The 19822-nt window shown below is 47.1% G+C and overlaps 7 protein-coding genes across 7 annotated transcripts; 3 read left to right on the top strand and 4 right to left on the bottom strand.

The window, feature by feature from the left end:
* Positions 1–155: 155 nt before the first annotated feature.
* FTJAE_12556 (FAD binding domain protein) lies at positions 156–1497 on the bottom strand (the record flags this gene model as incomplete). Its single annotated transcript, XM_037345614.1, has 3 exons — positions 156–415; positions 464–1204; positions 1248–1497. The coding sequence occupies 3 exons, from the start codon at positions 1495–1497 to the stop codon at positions 156–158; spliced, it is 1251 nt and encodes a 416-aa protein (XP_037200429.1).
* Positions 1498–3798: 2301 nt separating this feature from the next.
* FTJAE_12555 (lactose permease) lies at positions 3799–8121 on the top strand (the record flags this gene model as incomplete). The annotated part of the gene is made up of 8 exons (XM_037345613.1): positions 3799–3898; positions 3973–4058; positions 4116–4186; positions 4248–5457; positions 6341–6524; positions 6576–6983; positions 7038–7583; positions 7634–8121. The coding sequence occupies 8 exons, from the start codon at positions 3799–3801 to the stop codon at positions 8119–8121; spliced, it is 3093 nt and encodes a 1030-aa protein (XP_037200428.1).
* Positions 8122–8328: 207 nt separating this feature from the next.
* Positions 8329–10127, bottom strand: FTJAE_12554 (transcriptional regulatory moc3; the record flags this gene model as incomplete). The annotated part of the gene is made up of 2 exons (XM_037345612.1): positions 8329–9934; positions 10033–10127. The coding sequence occupies 2 exons, from the start codon at positions 10125–10127 to the stop codon at positions 8329–8331; spliced, it is 1701 nt and encodes a 566-aa protein (XP_037200427.1).
* A 775-nt stretch (positions 10128–10902) lies between these two features.
* Positions 10903–11909, bottom strand: FTJAE_12553 (ribonucleoside-diphosphate reductase large subunit; the record flags this gene model as incomplete). The annotated part of the gene is made up of 2 exons (XM_037345611.1): positions 10903–11806; positions 11857–11909. The coding sequence occupies 2 exons, from the start codon at positions 11907–11909 to the stop codon at positions 10903–10905; spliced, it is 957 nt and encodes a 318-aa protein (XP_037200426.1).
* A 1121-nt stretch (positions 11910–13030) lies between these two features.
* Positions 13031–14705, bottom strand: FTJAE_12552 (MFS sugar transporter transporter; the record flags this gene model as incomplete). Its single annotated transcript, XM_037345610.1, has 4 exons — positions 13031–13173; positions 13221–13451; positions 13507–14231; positions 14695–14705. The coding sequence occupies 4 exons, from the start codon at positions 14703–14705 to the stop codon at positions 13031–13033; spliced, it is 1110 nt and encodes a 369-aa protein (XP_037200425.1).
* Positions 14706–15752: 1047 nt separating this feature from the next.
* FTJAE_12551 (glycosyltransferase family 2) lies at positions 15753–16879 on the top strand (the record flags this gene model as incomplete). The annotated part of the gene is made up of 3 exons (XM_037345609.1): positions 15753–15778; positions 15833–16272; positions 16350–16879. The coding sequence occupies 3 exons, from the start codon at positions 15753–15755 to the stop codon at positions 16877–16879; spliced, it is 996 nt and encodes a 331-aa protein (XP_037200424.1).
* A 907-nt stretch (positions 16880–17786) lies between these two features.
* Positions 17787–19710, top strand: FTJAE_12550 (beta-lactamase-like 1; the record flags this gene model as incomplete). Its single annotated transcript, XM_037345608.1, has 4 exons — positions 17787–18318; positions 18373–18510; positions 18565–18835; positions 18885–19710. 4 exons carry the CDS (start codon positions 17787–17789, stop codon positions 19708–19710), a joined length of 1767 nt encoding a protein of 588 aa, XP_037200423.1.
* Positions 19711–19822: the final 112 nt, after the last annotated feature.

Below are 19822 nucleotides of genomic sequence, written 5' to 3'. Positions count from 1 at the left end.
CTCTATGACTTTAATTATGGGCTCTGGCATCACTATAGTAAAAGTTTTGCATACATTGAATGAGTGTAGTTTACAACTGAGAGGGAACTCGAACCCAAAATAACGACAAAAGATATGCCATTCTGGAATTCCACTGGCTCGAAAGAAACAGCAGTTTATTGTGACATGAGAGCTTCCAACCTCTGCACATGCGGGTACTGAAACAAAGCGCTTGACTCCGAAATAGCATCGAGATCATGGACCTCAAAACCCGCCCTGCGACTGAGGCTGACTGCCTCTTGTGCCCGGCTAATCATCTCTCTTTCAAAATCTTCAATTGCTTTTGCCATGTCTTTTTCTCCCATGCTCACCTTGTGGAGTTGGCGACCAAGCATGTAGGCATCAAACATTCCATGGTTCGCAGCTTCACCGCGGTCTGGAAAGTTAGCTCGAGTTCGTCTGTTGTAGAATTTTATACACCTACACATAGTCATGGGGTGTACTGCATCCCCTAGAATCGTTACCGATGCCGAAGGTTGCCAAGGTTCTGTCATCCAGTCCTGGAGCACGATATCCAATACTTCAGTGTTATCTGGGATATTATCGAATCCCTCCCGAAGTTCCTTGAAGAATCCAGTGCCCTCCGTGGCCGCCTTTTTAAGTTCTTTGAGCTTCTCAGTGGGCGGCAGATTTAGAATATCTTGGGTCGCGTCTCCGGCATTCCAGCTCATGTTGAGCTGCGCCTCGAAGTACTCGTTCTCTGTGCCCTTGCTTCCATTTACTTCAGGGGTAGAGATAGTAGAGAAGAAGATAAACTTGCCGTTTGGGTGAGTGCCATGGAAGAATATACGACTCAAGTTTCGAAATGGGGCAATCTTCTCTGGTGCAAGTCGCATCTTTAGACCAACGAACCCCATAGGAAAGGTATAAAGCTTGGCCTTTTCTTCGCCTAGAATCTTTCTTTTGATATGGCTGTTCTTCCCGTCAGCCCCTGTAAGAATGCTTCCCTTGACCGTTTTTCCGTCCGAGAGAGAAACAAGGACTCCGTCGTCGACCTCTTCCCATCCGGTAACAGATATGCCCCAGTTGATCTTGACTCCCTGTGCAAGTATCTCCCGCAACTTGAGGCGAGAAACACGCAGCTGAGGAGGTAGGAAGTGAGTAGTCTTTGCTTTCCCGTTTTCTAGATCAAAATACTGATATGGGATAGTATCTGAGATAATATCTGTCAACACATATTGAAGTTATATTCAGAGTGCAAGTCTTACCCTCCTCCAGTGTCCTTGGGTCATTATGAAGGGCCTTGATAGCATCAAATGCCTCTGGAGTAAGGCATTTCTGTAGAGCGGGAGTGACCCAGTTGATTGAAATGCCCCAGCCACCGTATCGCGCATCAGGGCTCTCATCACGCTCAAAAAGTAGGTACGGTATGCCGACTCTCTCAAGGTACTGTGCCAGCGTCAACCCGACAAGGCCACCTCCAGAAATAATGACCGGTTGTTTGAGCTGGTTTGACATCTTGAGGAAAAGTATTAGCTGATAGTTGTAGGAGGGTGCTTGTAAAACCTAAGGAATAATAATGATTAACAACCTGTGAGATTGGAAGACTTAAGTAAAGCCTTCTTATAGTAATAGTCTCAGCGCTTTTCTTTAGCTTGGATTTATGGGCATAATGACAAAATTAAATCTTGGCTGTTACTCTACTGCGGGTCGCAGCGAGTCCATCTGAAACCTTGCTAAATTGTATCAACACTATTATTCCTGGCCAGATCTGGAATAGCAGTATTTCACACCTATCGGGCTTCGGCATTTCCACAAACACCATGATTACAAGAGACTAGTGTGTATTCTTGATTGTATTAGTGTGTTTTAGTTCTCTTGGTGGGTTTTCCCCGAGCGCCATTAGCTCCTGTAACAATGAGGTGGGTAAATTCCGAAGCAATAACCACTGCAGAACACTTCCCTAACAGCAGGTATCGTTAGCCATACTAGTATCTCACAACGCCCTGTTTTCATTACTTAAATAAGGGTAGAAATCTAAAGGCTTTAATTGGCCTAGAAGGCGAAACGCGGCGCGTTTTGACTATAAATACTTAAGTAAATGCTAATCTTGTTTTAGGTATTATAAGTATTAAGGACCTTTTCTATATTAGCGAGTGGCTTAAAGAGGTAAGGGTTTATAGGTAGCGACTCTGGGTATTTTACTATCTTATACTACCTATAAGTTAAGTATAGCGGGCTAATGCTATTAAGTTAATATTATAAGTATTACGAGCTAATACATTTTAATATATATGAGAATAGACCCTTACCTTTTTTATCTAATCAGAAGCTACCTATCCTATACTAGTCGAATATATAATTTTTAACTTATATAACTAACAGCCATAAACAGAGTTAAACCGACCTTATTCAACTTGCTTAACAGTAATAAATAGAGTTAAACTAACCCTATTTAACTTATATATACTATAAGTATATATATATATATTTAACCGGTCGGCGGTCCCGTGACTGATGTGTAAGTCCCCTTTCCTTCCTTGATCTGCCCCAACGCTAATATGTCGTCTTCTTTCTAGCTTTGGAGTTCTCCAGCTTTGCTATGAAGGCCAAGACTTGCCCGAGTACCTAAAGGATCGCGAGTATGGGTCAGGTATGGTGGCGAGCTTCACCAGAAAAGGTGGTGAAGTGTTTTGTGCCGGGTCGTGCGAGTGGGTGTCGGGACTTATCCACAAAGACGTGTTCACTGAAATCATCACACGAAATGTGCTGGATAAGTTTACGGGGCGGAAGAAGGGCGAGTCCATCGAGAACAATAGAGACTAGGCGTAGAATAATATAGTTAACGAGATGTGTATCTGCGATGAAAAATGAAGTGACTCTTATAATCCTTTGCATATTAAAGCAAGAGTGCACATGCGCACAATAGTTAGCCTCAGATGCTGGGATTCGGCAGTATGTGAGGATGCTTGTCATAAAGCTCCCATAATTGGATTAACCTTTTCCCTCGCAATGAATGCTGTGAGTCTCTGCTAATTAGGCTCATCTTATTAAAACCAGTCGGGTTCTATGACCTGTTGTTGTGCTTCTAACCCCGACTGCCAATCGCTTGGCCAGGTTCTAGGTCTAGGGAGTCAGTCCAAGACAGATGCTTCGGCGATTTGCACCGCCGACGCCCTTTTGATTCTTCGTCGATTACCGACCCTGATTGCCGTGACTGCGTTCTGCATGAATCTAAACAGGCGGCGAATTCCTAATAGTCTCCAGATCCTCGGTACTGTTGTTAGTTTGACACAGAATGCGGAGATGATAAGATGTGAGATACGCATGGATATAGTGGGGTTAGTACGTCCAGGTATGGACCAGACCGTGATGATGTTAAGCCTTCTGAAACTGAATCAGTCGGGGTTGGTCTAGATCCCTCTCCGTCCCTGAGATTCAAGGCTAATACTGTGATAAGGAAAGTGGAGAATCTAATAATAAGTGAACTAGACCTAGAACATGCATCTCAAGCGATCTTGATATCTGAAGCTAAAGCTTAAATAGGAAATCCTATAAGGATGGCAGGCTCAGCAGTAGCGCTAATTTCTGGAGTAAACAAGATCAATGCTGGGGTCGCGTATCCGAATTCGACCGGCCGAATCACAGCTATCTGATAATAAACTGTCTACAGCCATATCATAGGAGGCGTTCGATCCGACCCTTGTTGAGATACGCGTTCTATCGTTGCAATGTCCATATAATGGAATGTCCTCCTTCTAAAGCTGCCTCTGCACGACTTTCTTGTCAGCTATTCCTGACTTGTCCCTCGCAGAAATCATGGAGCCTACTCATACCAATAACAACACAATTGACGGGATGCCTTTAGGTATCAAAGATCCAGTGTCCGACGTCCCTGGCACTGTCCGCCTCTTCGAAAGTACGTCAGGTCAATCCCATTATGCCCTTCAGGGCTGTATAAGAAGTTGAGCTAATAATATCTGTTTATGTCAGATCATCTTCAACATGGAGGATTCCAAGCCGATGGAGGAGCTATTATATTAGTTCCCGCCCCAACCACCAATGTCAATGATCCTCTCGTACGCGCAACTCCCTATCCCTGTTCCTCCCTGATGCTAACTGAAGCTATCCAACAGAATTGGTCTAAAGGAGAAAAGCTCTGGGTGTCTTCTACCCTTCTGCTCTGGAGTTTTCTCGCCAATGCCTGGTAAAGTCAAATTCGCGTTATCTTTGACTTCGTGCAAACTCAGCGGCTAACAGAAGTAAAGTATCGCATGGTGCTCTCCTTCGTGGACCATCTGGGTCGTCGACCTCAAGACCGATTTTACACAACTCAGCTATGGACAAGCCCTCCTCGTCATCATGTGCGGTGTAGGCACTATGTTTCTGCAACCCTTAGCCCTCAAATACGGCCGAAGACTGCCATATTTTATCGGATCACTTTTTATCATGGCGGGTCTCGCATGCGGCCTATCAATGACAAGCATTGGACTATACTTCGTCTATATGACACTGGCCGGCTTTGGCTCAGCGCCCTCTTACTCCACTATTGTTACTTCGCTTCTGGACATCTCGTTCCTCCACCAGAAGGGTAAGGTTTTGAGTATCTATGGCTTCATCCTCCTGTTGGGCAACTTCTTGCCGCCTCTGGCAGCTGGCTGCATCGTTGATAGTCAAGGTTGGGTTTGGGTATTTCGGTACCTTCTCGTTTTCTTCGGTGTCTCGACACTCCTTGTACTGTTTATAGCTGAAGAGACATCCTTTTCTCGATTAGCAAACCACATTCAGGAGGCAGTCGCGTTGCCAAACGAAACTGTGGCATCTCATCCAGGGCCAAAGGATAAGATGCGCCAGAGTAAAGTCCAGACAGCTGCACGTCCTGCACCAACACAGCCTGCTGATTTTGCCGAGCGCCTCAACTACCTTCAGAAGATGGCAATTTATCGCAATAACCCCGAGGTCAAGGCAGGCTATTGGAGACTCGTCCTGTCCATGGCCAAGGTCGCTGCCCTTCCTGCCGCCCTATGGGCAAGTTTCCAGCTCGCCATATCGACTCTTGTCGTCAGTGTTGTTATGACCACTCAAGCAAGCTTTTTCTCCATTCCGCCTTACAACTTCACCGCTGCCCAGATGGGCCTTATGTATATCCCTCTCATGATTGGGAGCTTTATGGGAGTGTTTATTGGCGGCACACTTACCGACTGGCTGCTGATTCGTTTGGCCCGCAAGGCTGAGGGAATCCACGAGCCCGAGAACAGACTGTGGGTGTACCTGCTAGTGCCACTTCTGGCAGCGGCGGGCTGCCTTCTGTACGGCGTCGGCGCTAGCACAGGTGTCCACTGGATCCTGCCATGTATTGGACTTTTTCTCATCGGTGTCTACACCAATGTCTGCCTGCCCGTTGCTCTCGGCTATGCTCTTGACTCCTATCCTGAGCTCGAGGATGAGATTGTACAACTGTCCAACTTTGTGCGCAATGTCGGTGGGGGGGCGCTTACCTTTTGTATCCAGCCATGGATAAACACCAGTGGCCCACGAAATACTATTATATACCTGGTCGTTATTATCTTTATAGTACATGCAACTTCGATCTTTTTTCAGTTTCAGGGGAAGGCTATGCGCAGGAGGAGCATGTCTTTATATTATAAGATTTTATAAGTAATATATTATACTCTAATATATAAAGCTTTCTTTTAGATATTATTACTAAGGCGCTGACCTAGCTATAGGCCGTAGTAGGTAAAGGTATTAAGGCTACAGAGTATTAGAAGCTTATTAGAGCTCATTACCTGGTTTATCTCTATTGGGGCGCCTTACCGCTTTTGATAATTCGATCATTCGATCTTGTATTGTGTGCTTCCGTCGATCATTCCCTGTGGGGAAGTGGAGCGATGCCTTTGAACTGGGGTTTTCGTACCCCAGACGAATTAACTCGTTCAAGCGCGGCTAGTCTTGTTCCGACCCCATTTAGGGTCGGTTGCCGCGTCTAACCAGGTCAGTTCGGCATGGTTATGCGGCAACATAGGCTAGTCAAACGAACAAATCTGACTCGCAAAAGACATAGGAGCAGCGATGCTTGACAATGACCATTGACTCCTCTTAACTTTACCTTCTCAGGTTCGGGTAGCCTTGATCCGACCTCGCATCCAGCGATGGCTAATCCACTGGGCTCACCCAGGGTTGTCCAGTTCCCCGCATCTAACAGATTCAATTCAGCATGATTATGCCGTAAAAAAAGACCAGATTGGCTTGCCAGAGACTTCGCTATGTATATTTAAGTTGTTTCAATCCACAGCACAATGATTTTGTTTTTCCCCCATCTCCATCGTATTCCTCATTAGCGTTCCCTACCATAATGCAGAAGAAAGACGATAAAGTACAGGCCGTGGGGAAAGTCCCGGACTCGGTAGCCGATGATCTAGCGACATCCAAAGTAGCAAAAGTCCAAAATGTTGCTTATAGTGATGCCATTGCCAAGGACAACCTATCTTCACGGGCAACGTCCATCTTCAAGCTCTATACAATCATTGCTCTTGTCACGCTAAGTTAGAATCTTCATATCATGCATATACCCTACAACTAATGACTATCCATAGATAATTGCGGTAATGGCTTTGATGGAACTATCATGTCATCCATTAATGCAATGGATCCTTTCCATAAATTCTTCGGTACTGAAATGCAAGGCTCTTCTATCGGAGCTGTCTTTGCGCTCTACAGTGTTGGAAACATCCTTGGTTGTCTTGTAGCGGCTCCCGCCGCCGATACCTTTGGACGAAAGTTTGGTATGATGACGGGGTCAATTTTTGTCATCATTGGTACTGTGATCCAAGCGGCAGCCCAGAATGTCGGGACATTCATGGCGGGCAGACTGTTCCTCGGATTTGGCTGTACCATCGCAGTAACTGCGTCTCCTATCTATCTAGTTGAGATGGCCTACCCATCTTGGCGCGGAACTTTGGCTGGTCTGTACAATGTAGGCGGCTGGTATATTGGATCGCTTGGTGAGTCTTGGTCGCACCACTAAACTTCATTGCCTCGATTTAACATGCTGCCAGCGTCTACGTGGACTGCCTATGGAACAGGCCGCTTAACATCGAATTGGTCCTGGAGGATCCCCATCATCATTCAAGTCGTCCCTGCAACCATCATCCTTTGCGGGGTATGGTTCATACCAGAAAGCCCCAGATGGCTCATGAGCCATGGCAAAGAAGAGCAAGCAAGAGCCGTGCTCGTCAGGTATCATGGAGACGGGAATCCTGAATCAGCTGTCGTGAAACTGGAGCTTGACGAGATGCGAGCCTCTATCGAATACCAGGCAGAGATCGAAGCTAGCCAAAAGTGGTGGGACTACCGCATGCTCTTCGACAACAGGGAAAACTTGCACCGGTTTTACTTGCTGTTCTTGGTTGCCATCTTCTCTCAGTTTATCGGTGGTTCTGTTATCACCTACTACATGCCTGTCATTCTAGAGAACGTTGGTATCACCAGCTCTTCTCAGCAGCTTCTCCTCAATGGCGTTAATGTCATTTTCGGGTTTTTCAGCGGTGTCGCGGGCTCATTTGGCGTTGAGAAGTTTGGACGCAGGCCTTTGTTTCTTTGGGGTGAGTTGACATCCATTCGTTTCGCGTACAACCATGGCTGACGTTCCAAGGCACCTTCTTGACAGGTCTCGTTTACATACCCATCAACGTCATTGCAGCCAAAGCTCACGGTCACGTTGACACATCAACTGGCTACGCCTTTATTGCAATGATTTTCTTGTACGGTATCTTTTGGTCTTTTTGCTGGACGCCTTTGCAGTCTCTATACCCAAGCGAGGTCCTGCGCAATGATATCCGAGCCAAGGGTATGGCTGCCTCTGGCTTCTTCAGTGGTGTTTCTGGGTTCATAAACACGTATGCGACACCCGTCGCTCTCCAAAAGATCGGTTGGAAGACATACACCATTTTCCTCATTTTGCATTTCGTGGAGTGGGGGATGATGTATTTCGCTCTGGTCGAAACCAAGGGTCGGTCTCTTGAAGAAATCGATGACATCTTCAAATCGCCCAACCCTGTCAAAACATCTAAGCAGAAACACGAGGTTTACATCAAGGAGGGTGCAGGTGTCACTGCCGACTTGGGCGCAAAGGAAGCCTAAATTCATTGGTTGTTTCCAGGAGACATGATGAATACGTTGCACATTGTCGTGTATTACCTGTGATGGACTCTTCTCGTGCACTTTTTGATGCCGGAACTAACTGTTCGGGTTCCGATTTCGGTCGTTTGGTAGTGTTGAAAGTATGCCTGTTGCTAGATAGGACCGAGATATTTAATAGTATCAGTAGTGTTGTCTCACTATTCATCATTACCATCGAATAACCCTGCTTCGCCCAGCAACGTCATCGAGCTTCTCCCGCCACGTCCGCAGCACAGCACGAGCCTCTCTCTGTCCTGTAAACGCAAATGTGATGTTAAACACGCGAAACATTGGATCAACCTCCTCTCCTCTCTGCCCGTTCTCTTCTTCGCCTCTTGTAGTCCCAGTATCCAAGCTTTGCTCTAGCCGGTATTCACACGCCGCCTCCCACTCTCTGTCCATGATAGCCTCTGCGAGACTTGCCGAGATTAGACTGTCCCAGCCACCCTCTAACCGTGGACGCCGAAGCAAGGCCACAGCGCGGCGGCGAGTTGATTGTCCAATGCCACTATGGGCGACGAGGAAGAGGTGCTGTGTATAGGAGACTCGGCGGGTCTTCATAGAATCGAGGTTTATGATCTGCTCGGTGAGGTCGACTATAGACTTGTACAAGACGGGGAGGTCATCGTGGCGCTTAACCAAGTCATGCTCCTCAGGATCCTCAATCAGAAGCAGGCGATTAGACATTTGGAAGAGCTGCAAGGGGAGCATGTTATGCGGCTCCAGTTGGCTGGCGTCTACCTCGCGTTGGAAGATATCGATGGCTTTGCTTATTTCTTTATAGCATCGCGTATACGGTGTTTGTCGTGCAGCCAGCATTGTTAGTCCTGTTGATCCGGATACACCGGACTGAATATCCCCGAGCTGCTTGGCATGTTCTTGGGAAAATAGAATGAGTCCAGTGAAGAGAGACTCAGCAGCGCAGTGGGCTTGATTGATAGAATTTGGTGTTGAACGATATGAACGCCGCGGTGCTGTATAGTAGCGCCATGTATTGAGTGTCTTGTTTTGTAAGAGCAGGGTTGGACTCTCGGTCATGCCTCCATGGTCAAGTGCGTTCAAGTGCAGCTCGAGGTTAGTCAGAATGGACTGAATCGGAGCAATTGACACCGGAACTGACGAGATCCAATTCTCGTCTTGGACAACATTCAGAAGTTTCTCTTGGTTCAAAGTTGCCCTGCCTTTGTTGGTGAGGCTTTGGAGTTCGCAGAGAAGATTGCATCCGGCTTGTAGATGTAGCCGCGTCTGATCGTGAAGACCTTTGATCGTGCATACATAGGTAAAGATAGTGCTGACGACAAGGGCTCTCCACCGATCTGCATGTCTCGGCGACCTTGAGTCAGTAAGACATCGGATGGCTGAAGTGAACTGCTTTAAAGCAAACATGCTACGTGATCCCTGGCCATGTTCTGCAAAGTCCTCATGAGCAGAACCGAGACTGACGACAGCATGCCAAATGGCCGCGTCGGACATGCAGACGCGCGGCACCTCAGTGAGCCAAAAGTCGGCATAGAAAAACCCGGCCAGAGATGGCGCCGTGACCTCTAGGAAGAACCGATAGCTGCGTACCTCATCGGGGCTCTGTCTTGGCAGGATGAGCTTGAGATCAGCGGCGGCGTTGAGGGAGTCAGAGAACTGGGAGGGGGGTGATGTGGAGGTTGATGATGAAACGGATGAAGATGGAGGCGGAGAAGTGTACCCGTCACATGTGCGGCCGGTGGATGTACAGCGCACACAGGCAGGTTTTTCTTGGTCGCATTTTACCCTGCGAATCCTGGAAGAGTCATATCGTTAGATTGCGGGAGTGCATGTAAAGCCAGGGATGCACGCTGTAGCAGCAACATGGCGTGCACATAAGTCGTCTAAACTGACCTGCAAGTCAAACAACCCGTCTTAACTTTGCGGTGATATGCCCGCTTTGGCCGACTTGCAGCACTTGTGGTCGATTTGGGGGGAATATTATCCATGGCGTAGCAGTCGACAAGCATCCGGGTCTCTTTCGGAAGTTTCGTTCCTCTGCAAAGATTTTCAGGTCCAAGATGGCGGACAAGAGCGATCAAAACATTACGTAGCCACCTAATCTCTGTGTAACAATTAGCTATTTGCACTAAAATGAACATGAAAAAATGGGCTGTGCGAATTCATCTAATGTCAATTGGTTTCAGCCGTTAGCGAAATTGGGTGATGACAGTATGCCGCGGATTATCGATTTCCCCATCCCTCGATCTATGCTCTATTAGTACTAACGTGGTGAAAAATGGAGTATTGCCATGACTCGAATTGAACGATCCGGCCAATCACAGAACAGGTACTGCCAAAGTCCATGCTGATTTACCTGTCATGGCTGAACCATTCATGACATGTATACTCTGTACAGAGTACCGCATTCCTCTATATCTGTGCTATGTACCTGTATCTGTGATGAAATGAACAGCTTCGTCTTCTTGCGACTAGAATTCCTAGAAAATCCCAGATTCTAGTCTAGGCTACTGTAAATATATAATTTCAAGGACTTGACTTACAACACGAGATTCCCGGCTGAAAACCTCCGTGAGATTTATACAATAGATACCCTCCCTATGGAATATTCTTAAAAAGACCGCTGCGATAGGCCTCTGATCCCACTCAAGAAGCTTATCTGATATCACTATCTATCCTCCATCGTTGGACTCTTGCTTTCTCTGTCTCAATTGCGTCTTAGTGTGACGTGAATACAGATAGTATTACGACCAACCCTACACCTCACACTGGTGTAGGTACTCCGAATTTGTTGAGCGGAGTAACATCAGCCTTTGTGGGTACTATTCTACCAACGAGGCCTGGCTTGAATTGTTCTCGAGGTGCAGTGATGTGCCAGTTCATTAGATCCTCCTCCGTCACACCATTCTGCATCAAACCGCGCCTGATGCTCTGCTCCAGAATGCTGTAATTGCCATCCGCACGGTATAGATGATGAGGCTCCTTCAAACTCGTTTTTGAATTTGTTATGGCGCGGAAATGCTTCTTCTCATTACGCGTCGGAGAGTGAACCAAGAACGGATGCAGCAAATACACATCGCCAACCTTGCCTGTCCCCAGTTCGAAACGACCGTTGGCCCGAGCGACTTTGTTTGACCAATCTAAGTTGGTCCCGTTGGGATCATCGAAGCGCGGATGGCCTCGAGGGAGTAGGTCTGGGTTCGTGCCCTCAGGGTGATCAAATAGCCATTTGGCAACAGTGCCTACAGTCCCAGAGCAGAGAGCGGTGGGGCCACCACCTGGGACTATATCGGTCCAAAGTGGCACGCAGAAAATACCCTGCTCCGGGCTGTCGAGATAATGGACGAAAAACTGCCCATCGGTATGGAATTGGTCCAGGCCCTCCAGCGGCGATGGCTTGCCTTCATAGGCAGCATCTCCAAGGTTGACGATGTAACCGTTGCTCCAGAAACAACCCTCAGGGTCCAGACGGTGCTCCCCGCCAGAAAGCTCGCAGATGGCTTCCCAAGCCTTGGGGGCAAACTCGGATGCCTGAACCCACTTAGTAGGCTTGAGGTTGATTCGCCACTGCTTCCAAGTTGACTTATCACTCAAGTTCACGCCGAGACGTTCTTCAACGTCTTTGATCAGCGGCGCAGCCTGCTCGGCCGTAAAGGCACCCTCAATCCTACCAGATGTTAGGTATTTGGCACGCTCGGGTAGTAGAGTTGCACATACTTTAACCAGCCTTTCTCAATGAAATGCTGCTTTTGTTCTTCCGTAAGACCCATGATAGGCGTTGGTAAAATCTGAGTTAATAATGGCTGCTCGTTAAGAATAACTTATGATGATTGAGATTTGTCCCTTATGCTGTCTAGTACTCACAAGGTTTATATATCATGATGAAAGCTGGTTTACCGCAATGAATGCATCGGCGTCACGGGCCGGTTTTCTGCATGTTGTTATCTCCCAAGTAATGTAGACCTGGCGGCGTTGCGGGCCGGTTTTTCGTATGATGCTATCTCATAAGTGGTACACGCGGGAGCATACAGATACGACTATCTGCAGACTTGGTCATGAGGCGTTAAGTTGTAAACTCATCAGTGATGTAAAGTTATCGGCATTACGGGCCAGTCTTCTGCATGTTGTTATCTTGTGATTGATATGCGTGAGCATACAGATGTAACGATGTGCACAGCTGGTCAGGAGGTGTTGAATATATTCATGTAACCAGGATAGGCTTGCATTGGTAATAAATGTACCATGTCTATGATGCTGTAAGAGTTGTAGCCTTGGGACTGTTTATAGTAATTCGACAGGAATATCACCATCTTAGCAGATCAGTTGCCATTCTTATCTCGGAGTGATTACAGAAGTTCAAAGCATGCATGACTGTATATAATCAGGTCATCGTTAAAAGAGGGCAGCTCCTAAGATAAGCAAGTGATAGAATTTGCCGATTTGCATAAGGTGACCTAGGATGCATAGATAAAATTACCCAAGTCCGCGGGTGTAACTCTGAGATTGACATTCCAATCACACTCTGACTCAGCCAGTGCATGAGCCCCATCCGAATTGCTGGCTCAGTATGCCAAGCAGTAGAGAAGCAGTAGACAAGCTTACCCCCGCCCCGAGAATTGTCACGCAAGCATTAATACGAACTTCTATGGATCCATGCTATAATAGATAATATCTAACTTTATGCAGTGTCCAACTTAGACCCTACTATTTGCTGAATTAAGTTCTACTGCTAAAGATTTAGCTTAATAAATATAATACAGTACTGTTTAACTGATTTTAGCTAGGGCAAATAGATACCAATCGAATTTATTTTACTGTATATTAATAACATTACTCAGTAAACTGCACAAGGTACCCAGAGTGATAATTGTAATTCCAATATAAAGAACTATTACGCTAATCGCTTTGTCCCAGATCCTGCATTTCTGCGCTCAATAGAGTCCCTTGCCATAAGCTCTGTAGCAGTTGAGTTCTCTACTGCAAGTATTGTCTCTGCAGCTAATGACTTCTCTTCTTCAAATACTGTTGCACATACTGTTAGCTATAGAAATGAAATTGTATCTTACGTTTTATCAACTTACAGAATGTCGCTTCCTCAAGCGTTTTACCAGCAGTCTCTGGAAAGAAAAAGTATACAAAAACAACTTCATAAGCAAGAATGCAACAGTAAATGATGAAATACCGCCAGCTTAGATTTGCAAGACCAATTGGATTGACAAAGGTGGTGAGAAACTCTGCAGAGCGCGCAAAGAGCTGGAAAACAGCTATACCACGAGACCTCTCAGCATAGGGCCAGATCTCAACAAGGTATGCTGAAACTACTGTTAACATTTTGTCCCTAGTAGTATGGACGACTGATCAACTTACTGTATGTAACTGTATTGAGGGCAAGACAGTAACAGGGTGAATAAGCGAATAATAGGAAAATACTAGCCACACTAGCAGCATCGTTTGATCCCCCGTTCTGCTTCGCTGTAATTGTCCTCTCCATGCTAATGGTGTAGCTAGAAAAGCAGATGAGCAAACTAGTGGTACAGGCTAGGTACATATGTCGACGTTTGAACCGACGAACGAGCATTGACGCTGTGAACGAGCATACAAGACTCCAGCAAGACAAGCTAACGTTGATAGTCTGCTTGAAATAGGAAGAATTATTGCCTGTGATCTGCAGCAGGTCACCGAGGTAGTATGAAATAAGAGTCGATCCAGACCACTGCGTGAACAGGCCTAACATACAGGTCGTCAGCAAACGTCTTCGCATGCCTGAAGTTGCGCCAAGGTCAAGCCATGATCTCTTGGTGTTTTGCATCTCGATACGTAACGTTGACTGGATCTGTGCCATTTCTGCCTTGACAAAGTCAGATTCTTGTCCCTCTGCGTGGAATTTGACTAGTGTCTCTAAGGCCTCTTGGCTGCGGTCTTTGGCGACAAGCCATCTTGGGCTTTCAGGCACGAAAAAGACAAAGCAGAGCTGAATCATCGGGGGAGCGATCTGGAGGAGTGACGGGATTCGCCAACCCCAATCGGACAATATGCCATTGGTACCGAAGACAATGCCGGCTGCAGTAATTTGACCGATAAAGTGCGAAACACTGAAAAGCGATGTTAAAACCGCTCGTTCCTTCTAACTATCAGCACCATGTCGATAGATTGATAGGTTCATACCTTTGGGTATCCTAATTCTCCAATTAGGGAGGAGCCCGATACCAAGCACGGCGGGATCCCGAAGCCAAGTATTAAACGTGCAGCAATATAGGAACCAGCTTCAGATTTTGGTTAGTATGCCGTAGTGGACTTGGCCTGTGAAAGCAGTAGAATACCAGAATTAGCGAACCCCTGCACTAAGGACGCAATGACCATAAAGAATGACCCGATGAAAATGGACCAACGCCTTCCGAGTCGATCGTTGATGATAGGTATCAACGGTAGTGACAGAATAGCACCTAGAGGGTATGCAGCTGCAATAATACCCTTCAAAGATCCTTGGGGATTGCCAAAGTCTACAGACGCAGCATTCGTCAGTGTAAATCATTAGACAAAGATAAACCAACATACAGCTGATCCATGATGGTAATATCTGCATAGCATTGATCATTTGGGCGTGAAACCCTGATGTCATCTGAATACCCATACATGTCGGGATCAGCATAAAGTAAAGATTTCGTAGGTTTCGTTTCTGATACCATGGCACTTTGTCTTGATTGGCCAGGTTGGTCACTATGGTGTTGACATCACCTTCCTGTGTGTTTGATGACACGGCAACCGCTGGACGACTCATATTCACTGCTTGTTCGTGATTGATTTGAGATGGAGACGTTTGGCTGATGTGGTGGGATGGGTAGAACTTGCTCAGGTTGGACTTGTCTCGATGATGTTTTGTGCGATCGCATGCAGGTTGACACAGGCCGCGCGTCCATCCATCCTTACAAACTGTTATCTTTTTCTAGTTGGTTACATGCGTTGTCTTACATATGCACTGCCCTTTTGTTTGTTTATCCAGAGTTGCAATATGGCTAAATACCATACCTGTGATGTGACTGTGATTGCTTATACACCGACATGAATAGCACCAACACCACCTGGTTTCAGGTAAGATCAGCATCGGTTGGAACCAGTAGGTTTCAAATATCTTGGCAATCACTTGCTGATAAGTGTTGAAGAGAATGACCATAAGCAAAGATGGAGACTCTGGGAACGCGGGCCGGATATCCATAAGGGCCGATGTTGTGGAACGTTGCTTTTATCCACTTTGTTCGGCTTGAAGAATATCCTATCTGAAGTAACAGTATGATGGCACGGAAAATTTCATCCGGCATTGAAGTAACTTTGGGATGTTTTGTGGGCAATCAAGACAGAGATATTGACTCTTGTGATGTACAGCAGGGCTGGAGGAATAATTCACATGGGCAATGGCTGGTCAACGACCAGTACGTTGTGTTCTTGGACTATTGAGAAATATAAGAGAAGTCTTGGGTTGGATATAATACGACAGGATTGCCTTGATTATCGAACCAATATCTCGTCGACATTGCCTCCTTAGCCTCAGAACATTAATGATAATCTTTACTCACAGAGACTGTTTAGTATATGCTCTACGTCTAAATTAAAACAAGATGACAACTATTCTTGCAGGAATGTGGTAAGCCCTCAGCGCTCGTCGGCCCTCAAGTACTATATAATTGACAAACAAAAGGTTATGGACTCAATACGACGCCCTACTCACGAGAATGCGAATGAAGGAGTACAACCATCCGGCTCCCCTCGAAAATCCAACATTTCCAACTGATAGCGTGAGCATCCTGATACTCACCATCGACACACCTGGCGAATTTACGGACACACTGCACTCCTGCCTTTCCAGCCAACCCAAGGAGATTATTGTTGTTACGATCCCTCGTGATCTTGCAAGAGTTGAATCACTGGCCTCTCCTGTCCTTGAAAAAGCCGGGAATGTGCCCATCTCCATTCTGACTGTTCCGAGGCCTGGCCGACGAACACAAATGGCTCTTGCTGTGCGAGAAGCAACTGGTGATATACTGTGTTTTGTTGATGACGATACAGTATGGCCAAGCAATAAGGTGTTGCCGTATCTCCTCGCGGGGTTTGAGAACCCAAAGGTCGGGGGCGTTGTCGGTAGACAAAGGCAAGTTGAAGTATATAACCCTTGTTGAACCAAAAGCTAACTTTCGTGAGTGCTTGGATCCCCACAGAGCGACAAAACCCTGATGCTCTCACACCTTGGGAAGTCGCAGCTATCCGAAAGCTGTCAAGTAACAATGAGAAACAGATGCTTCTCCATGCCAGTGGAGGCGGCATATGGTGCTTAGTAGGTAGGACCATGTTGCTTCGAACTGCCGCTGTAAAGTTTGGTACATTCCTAGACGATTTGACGAACGAGATCTTCGGCGGCGGGCTCCTCCAGACGGGTGAAGATAGCTTCATAACCCGTTGGCTTCGTCGGAATGGGTGGGAGTTATTCCATCAAGACGCACGGGAGGCTGAAGTGTTCACCGAGGTCAAATGCGACTCCACCTACGTTGGCCAACTTATTCGTTGGCGACGCAATGGGTTCCAGGCTTTTATTAATCAGCTCTTTATTGATCCCGGGTTTCGAAGGATTTATAGAAGGGATGCTTATTTTGCTCGGAAGCTTGCTGAGGAGTTTGGACGACCTCTCATTACTCTTGTCCATCTCATTGGCTGGGGACTAGCCATCATGAACTCGCCCAGGATCGCGTAAGTGGACATCCCTATCCGCCCAGAACGTAACCTATCGTTGTAAGTGTATACCCAGACTGACTAAAAGAGTAGCCTTTGTTTCATGGTTTGGTACTTGTTTCAAATGGTTAAGACCTACCGATCTTTTCTTACCCTGTTCCCTTGGGTTGGCATAAAGAACCTCTGGGCCGCTATCGCTATGGACTATTCCTACCTAATTCTTGACTATTACGGTCTCCTTACGGTCCGCCGAGAGGGATGGTTAACCCGTAATGATAAGTAAGATATTATACATATTCAAGATCGACCTTCAAGTAGCTTTATAACAATGCATCTCACTGTTTAGCCTAGTAAAGAGCATGTCCATACTTCTCGTTGTAGCTCCCTAGCCCTGTTACTTATTATGATCGTGGGTTATCAGCAGACAGCGTAGGTCAAATTGTGCAGAGCGGATACCCTAGATTAAGCTCAGGCAGTTAGTTAATAAGACTCCATTCACGCGCTTTAGCGCGGCGCTATCAGCTGACCCCCTCAACCAATCCGAGCGAGCCGGCCAATCACGGAACAAGTACAGCTATAGCGCATGCTGATTTGTCTGGCTCTTGCCACTGTACAAGTAAGCTTAACCGTTTGTGCTACTCCGTATGTGCACTGCCTTTGTTGACAACTTGTCATTACAATTACACGAGCCCATGTCTTAGTCCATTGAGCGAGCCGACCACTCAAATAGCTTGCCGCATATTCTACAATAGCTCTTGGCCAAACTATATCCGTTATTGCCTTGGCGTAATGGAGATCCAAACACCTACACGCCAGACCATTGACTCTGACCCACGCGCCTTCTTCTATAAGTTGATCAAATTATCCGCTCTGCAAATTCATTTCTCCTGGTCTCTCATTCTTATCATATGCTGTCTTTCAATCCCATTATGAAGCATATTACTTTTGTCCTAACACTGGGCTTTGCTGCTTTTCTGCAGCAGGCCAATGCTCAAGAGACCCCATGCCCTCTACTAGGTGCCATCTTCCCGCCCGTCCAGCATCCGCTCCAGTCCAGTGCGTTTTCTGATGCTATTGCTCAGCTCAACACTACCTTCAATGAGCTTGACCGTAATGGCACTCTTGAAGGGTTCAACACTACATTCTACGTCCAGGCCTTTTCCGCCTCGGACACCCTCTTCCAGCATGGATACGTCCCTCCCTCCATGAAGAACTCCTTGACTTCAGGGACGCTCAACAAGGATACCGTGTTCCGAGTGGGTAGTGTCTCGAAGCTTCTTACTGTCTATACACTACTCGCTGAGGTTGGGATGAAACACATGAACGATCCCGTGACAAAGTGGGTGCCTGAGCTCGCTCTTGCTGCGAGGAAGACCAAGGACGACCTCACCCGGAAGGTGCAGTGGAACGATGTGACTATTGGCCAGCTTTCCGGCCACATGGCCGGCATCAGCCGAAACTGTTAGTACCGCCCCTGATAGAAGCAAACTCACCTCTTCTGATACCAGCACACAGTCGGATTTTTCGATATGAGTTCCATCATCGAATCAGCTCACCAGAACCCCGAACTATATGGCCTCCCAGTTCTAAGTCGCAAAGAAAAACCACACTGCAGTGTCTCAGATCCATCCCTGAGGCCTTGCTCCCGTAAAGGTGCATATCCCTGCTCAGCCTGTTGACGACTTTTGCTGATAAAATCTCCCGCAGAATTCTTCGAGGGGATCACGACAGAAAACTTCTTCCCCATCACATCCACTGCGAACACTCCAGTGTACTCCAACGTCGCGTACCAAATACTTTCCTATGCTCTTGAGGGCATGACTAGAAAACCATTCAAGGAGTCTTTCCAATCCTCCCTGACCGGGCCTCTGTCAATGAAGCGAACGAGTCTCGAGGCACCCGAGAGCAAGGAAAACGCCATGATCCCCGAGAACGAGCAGACGTCGTGGTGGAATATCACCACTGCAGATGGCAGCACGTAAGTCCGCTCATTGCCACTACACACCTCACAAGATAACCTTCCATAGCTATGGCGGTATGTTCTCTACAGCTGCAGACCTCACGCGGCTCGGCCAATCTATCCTCAATTCTTCTATACTCAGCCCCTCTGAAACCCGCTCTTGGATGAAGCCCATTGCCCATACTGCCGACATCCACATGTCTGTTGGTATGCCTTGGGAGATCCGGCGCACACAGATCCCCCTCGGACGCAGCGGAACTCGGGTCGTTGATCTTTACACGAAGAACGGCGCCATTGGACTTTACACTGCGATCATTGTTCTTTCGCCAGAACACGACATTGGCTATGTGGCGCTAATGGCAGGAACTAACCGTGCATACCTATTAAGCTACCTTCCCGACCTCATTGCGGAAGCGCTGCTACCAGCCGCCGAAACCGCAGCCCGTGATAACTCCGTTAAGCGGTTTGCTGGGACTTTCAAGGGTCCCAAGAGCCAGCTGACAGTGACTATGGACGATACGCTCATGGTACAGAACTGGACCCGGAGCGGCGTCGACGTGATGGCCATGCAAGCCGCGCTTACGTGGCCAGGGTTAGATGTGACACCGGTGCTAAGGCTGTACCCAATGGGGTTGGAAGGAAATAAGAAAATGTCTTTCAGAGGTATCTTTGAAGCTCGAGCCGTAAACGAGTCTTCAGAAGGGTCTGAGGAGACCGCGACAGATGTGAACATTGGTCCTTTCAGTGGTGGGTGTCTGTCGTGGGGAGCAGTTGACTCGTTAACGTACGGCAACATTGGAGTTGATGATTTCGTATTTGAGGTCAATGGCGATGGTGAGGCAACGGCTCTGGTGCCAAGGGTACTGAGGGAAACTCTAAGGAAGATCGATTAATTTGCGGTTGAGAGCTGTGTATAAGAATTTGTTATGTTGGGTTATCCTGGAGGACGCAACAAAGCTTGGGGCCTTTATCTTAAGCGACGAAAATACTTGTATAAGTTGAGTG

Source organism: Fusarium tjaetaba (genome assembly GCF_013396195.1).
Source record: "Fusarium tjaetaba strain NRRL 66243 chromosome Unknown NRRL66243_c0000344, whole genome shotgun sequence".
In the NCBI taxonomy this organism is placed as follows: Eukaryota; Fungi; Ascomycota; class Sordariomycetes; order Hypocreales; family Nectriaceae; genus Fusarium; species Fusarium tjaetaba.
The sequence above is the reverse complement of the archived record's forward strand: the minus strand, read 5'-3'. Positions and strand labels throughout refer to the sequence as shown.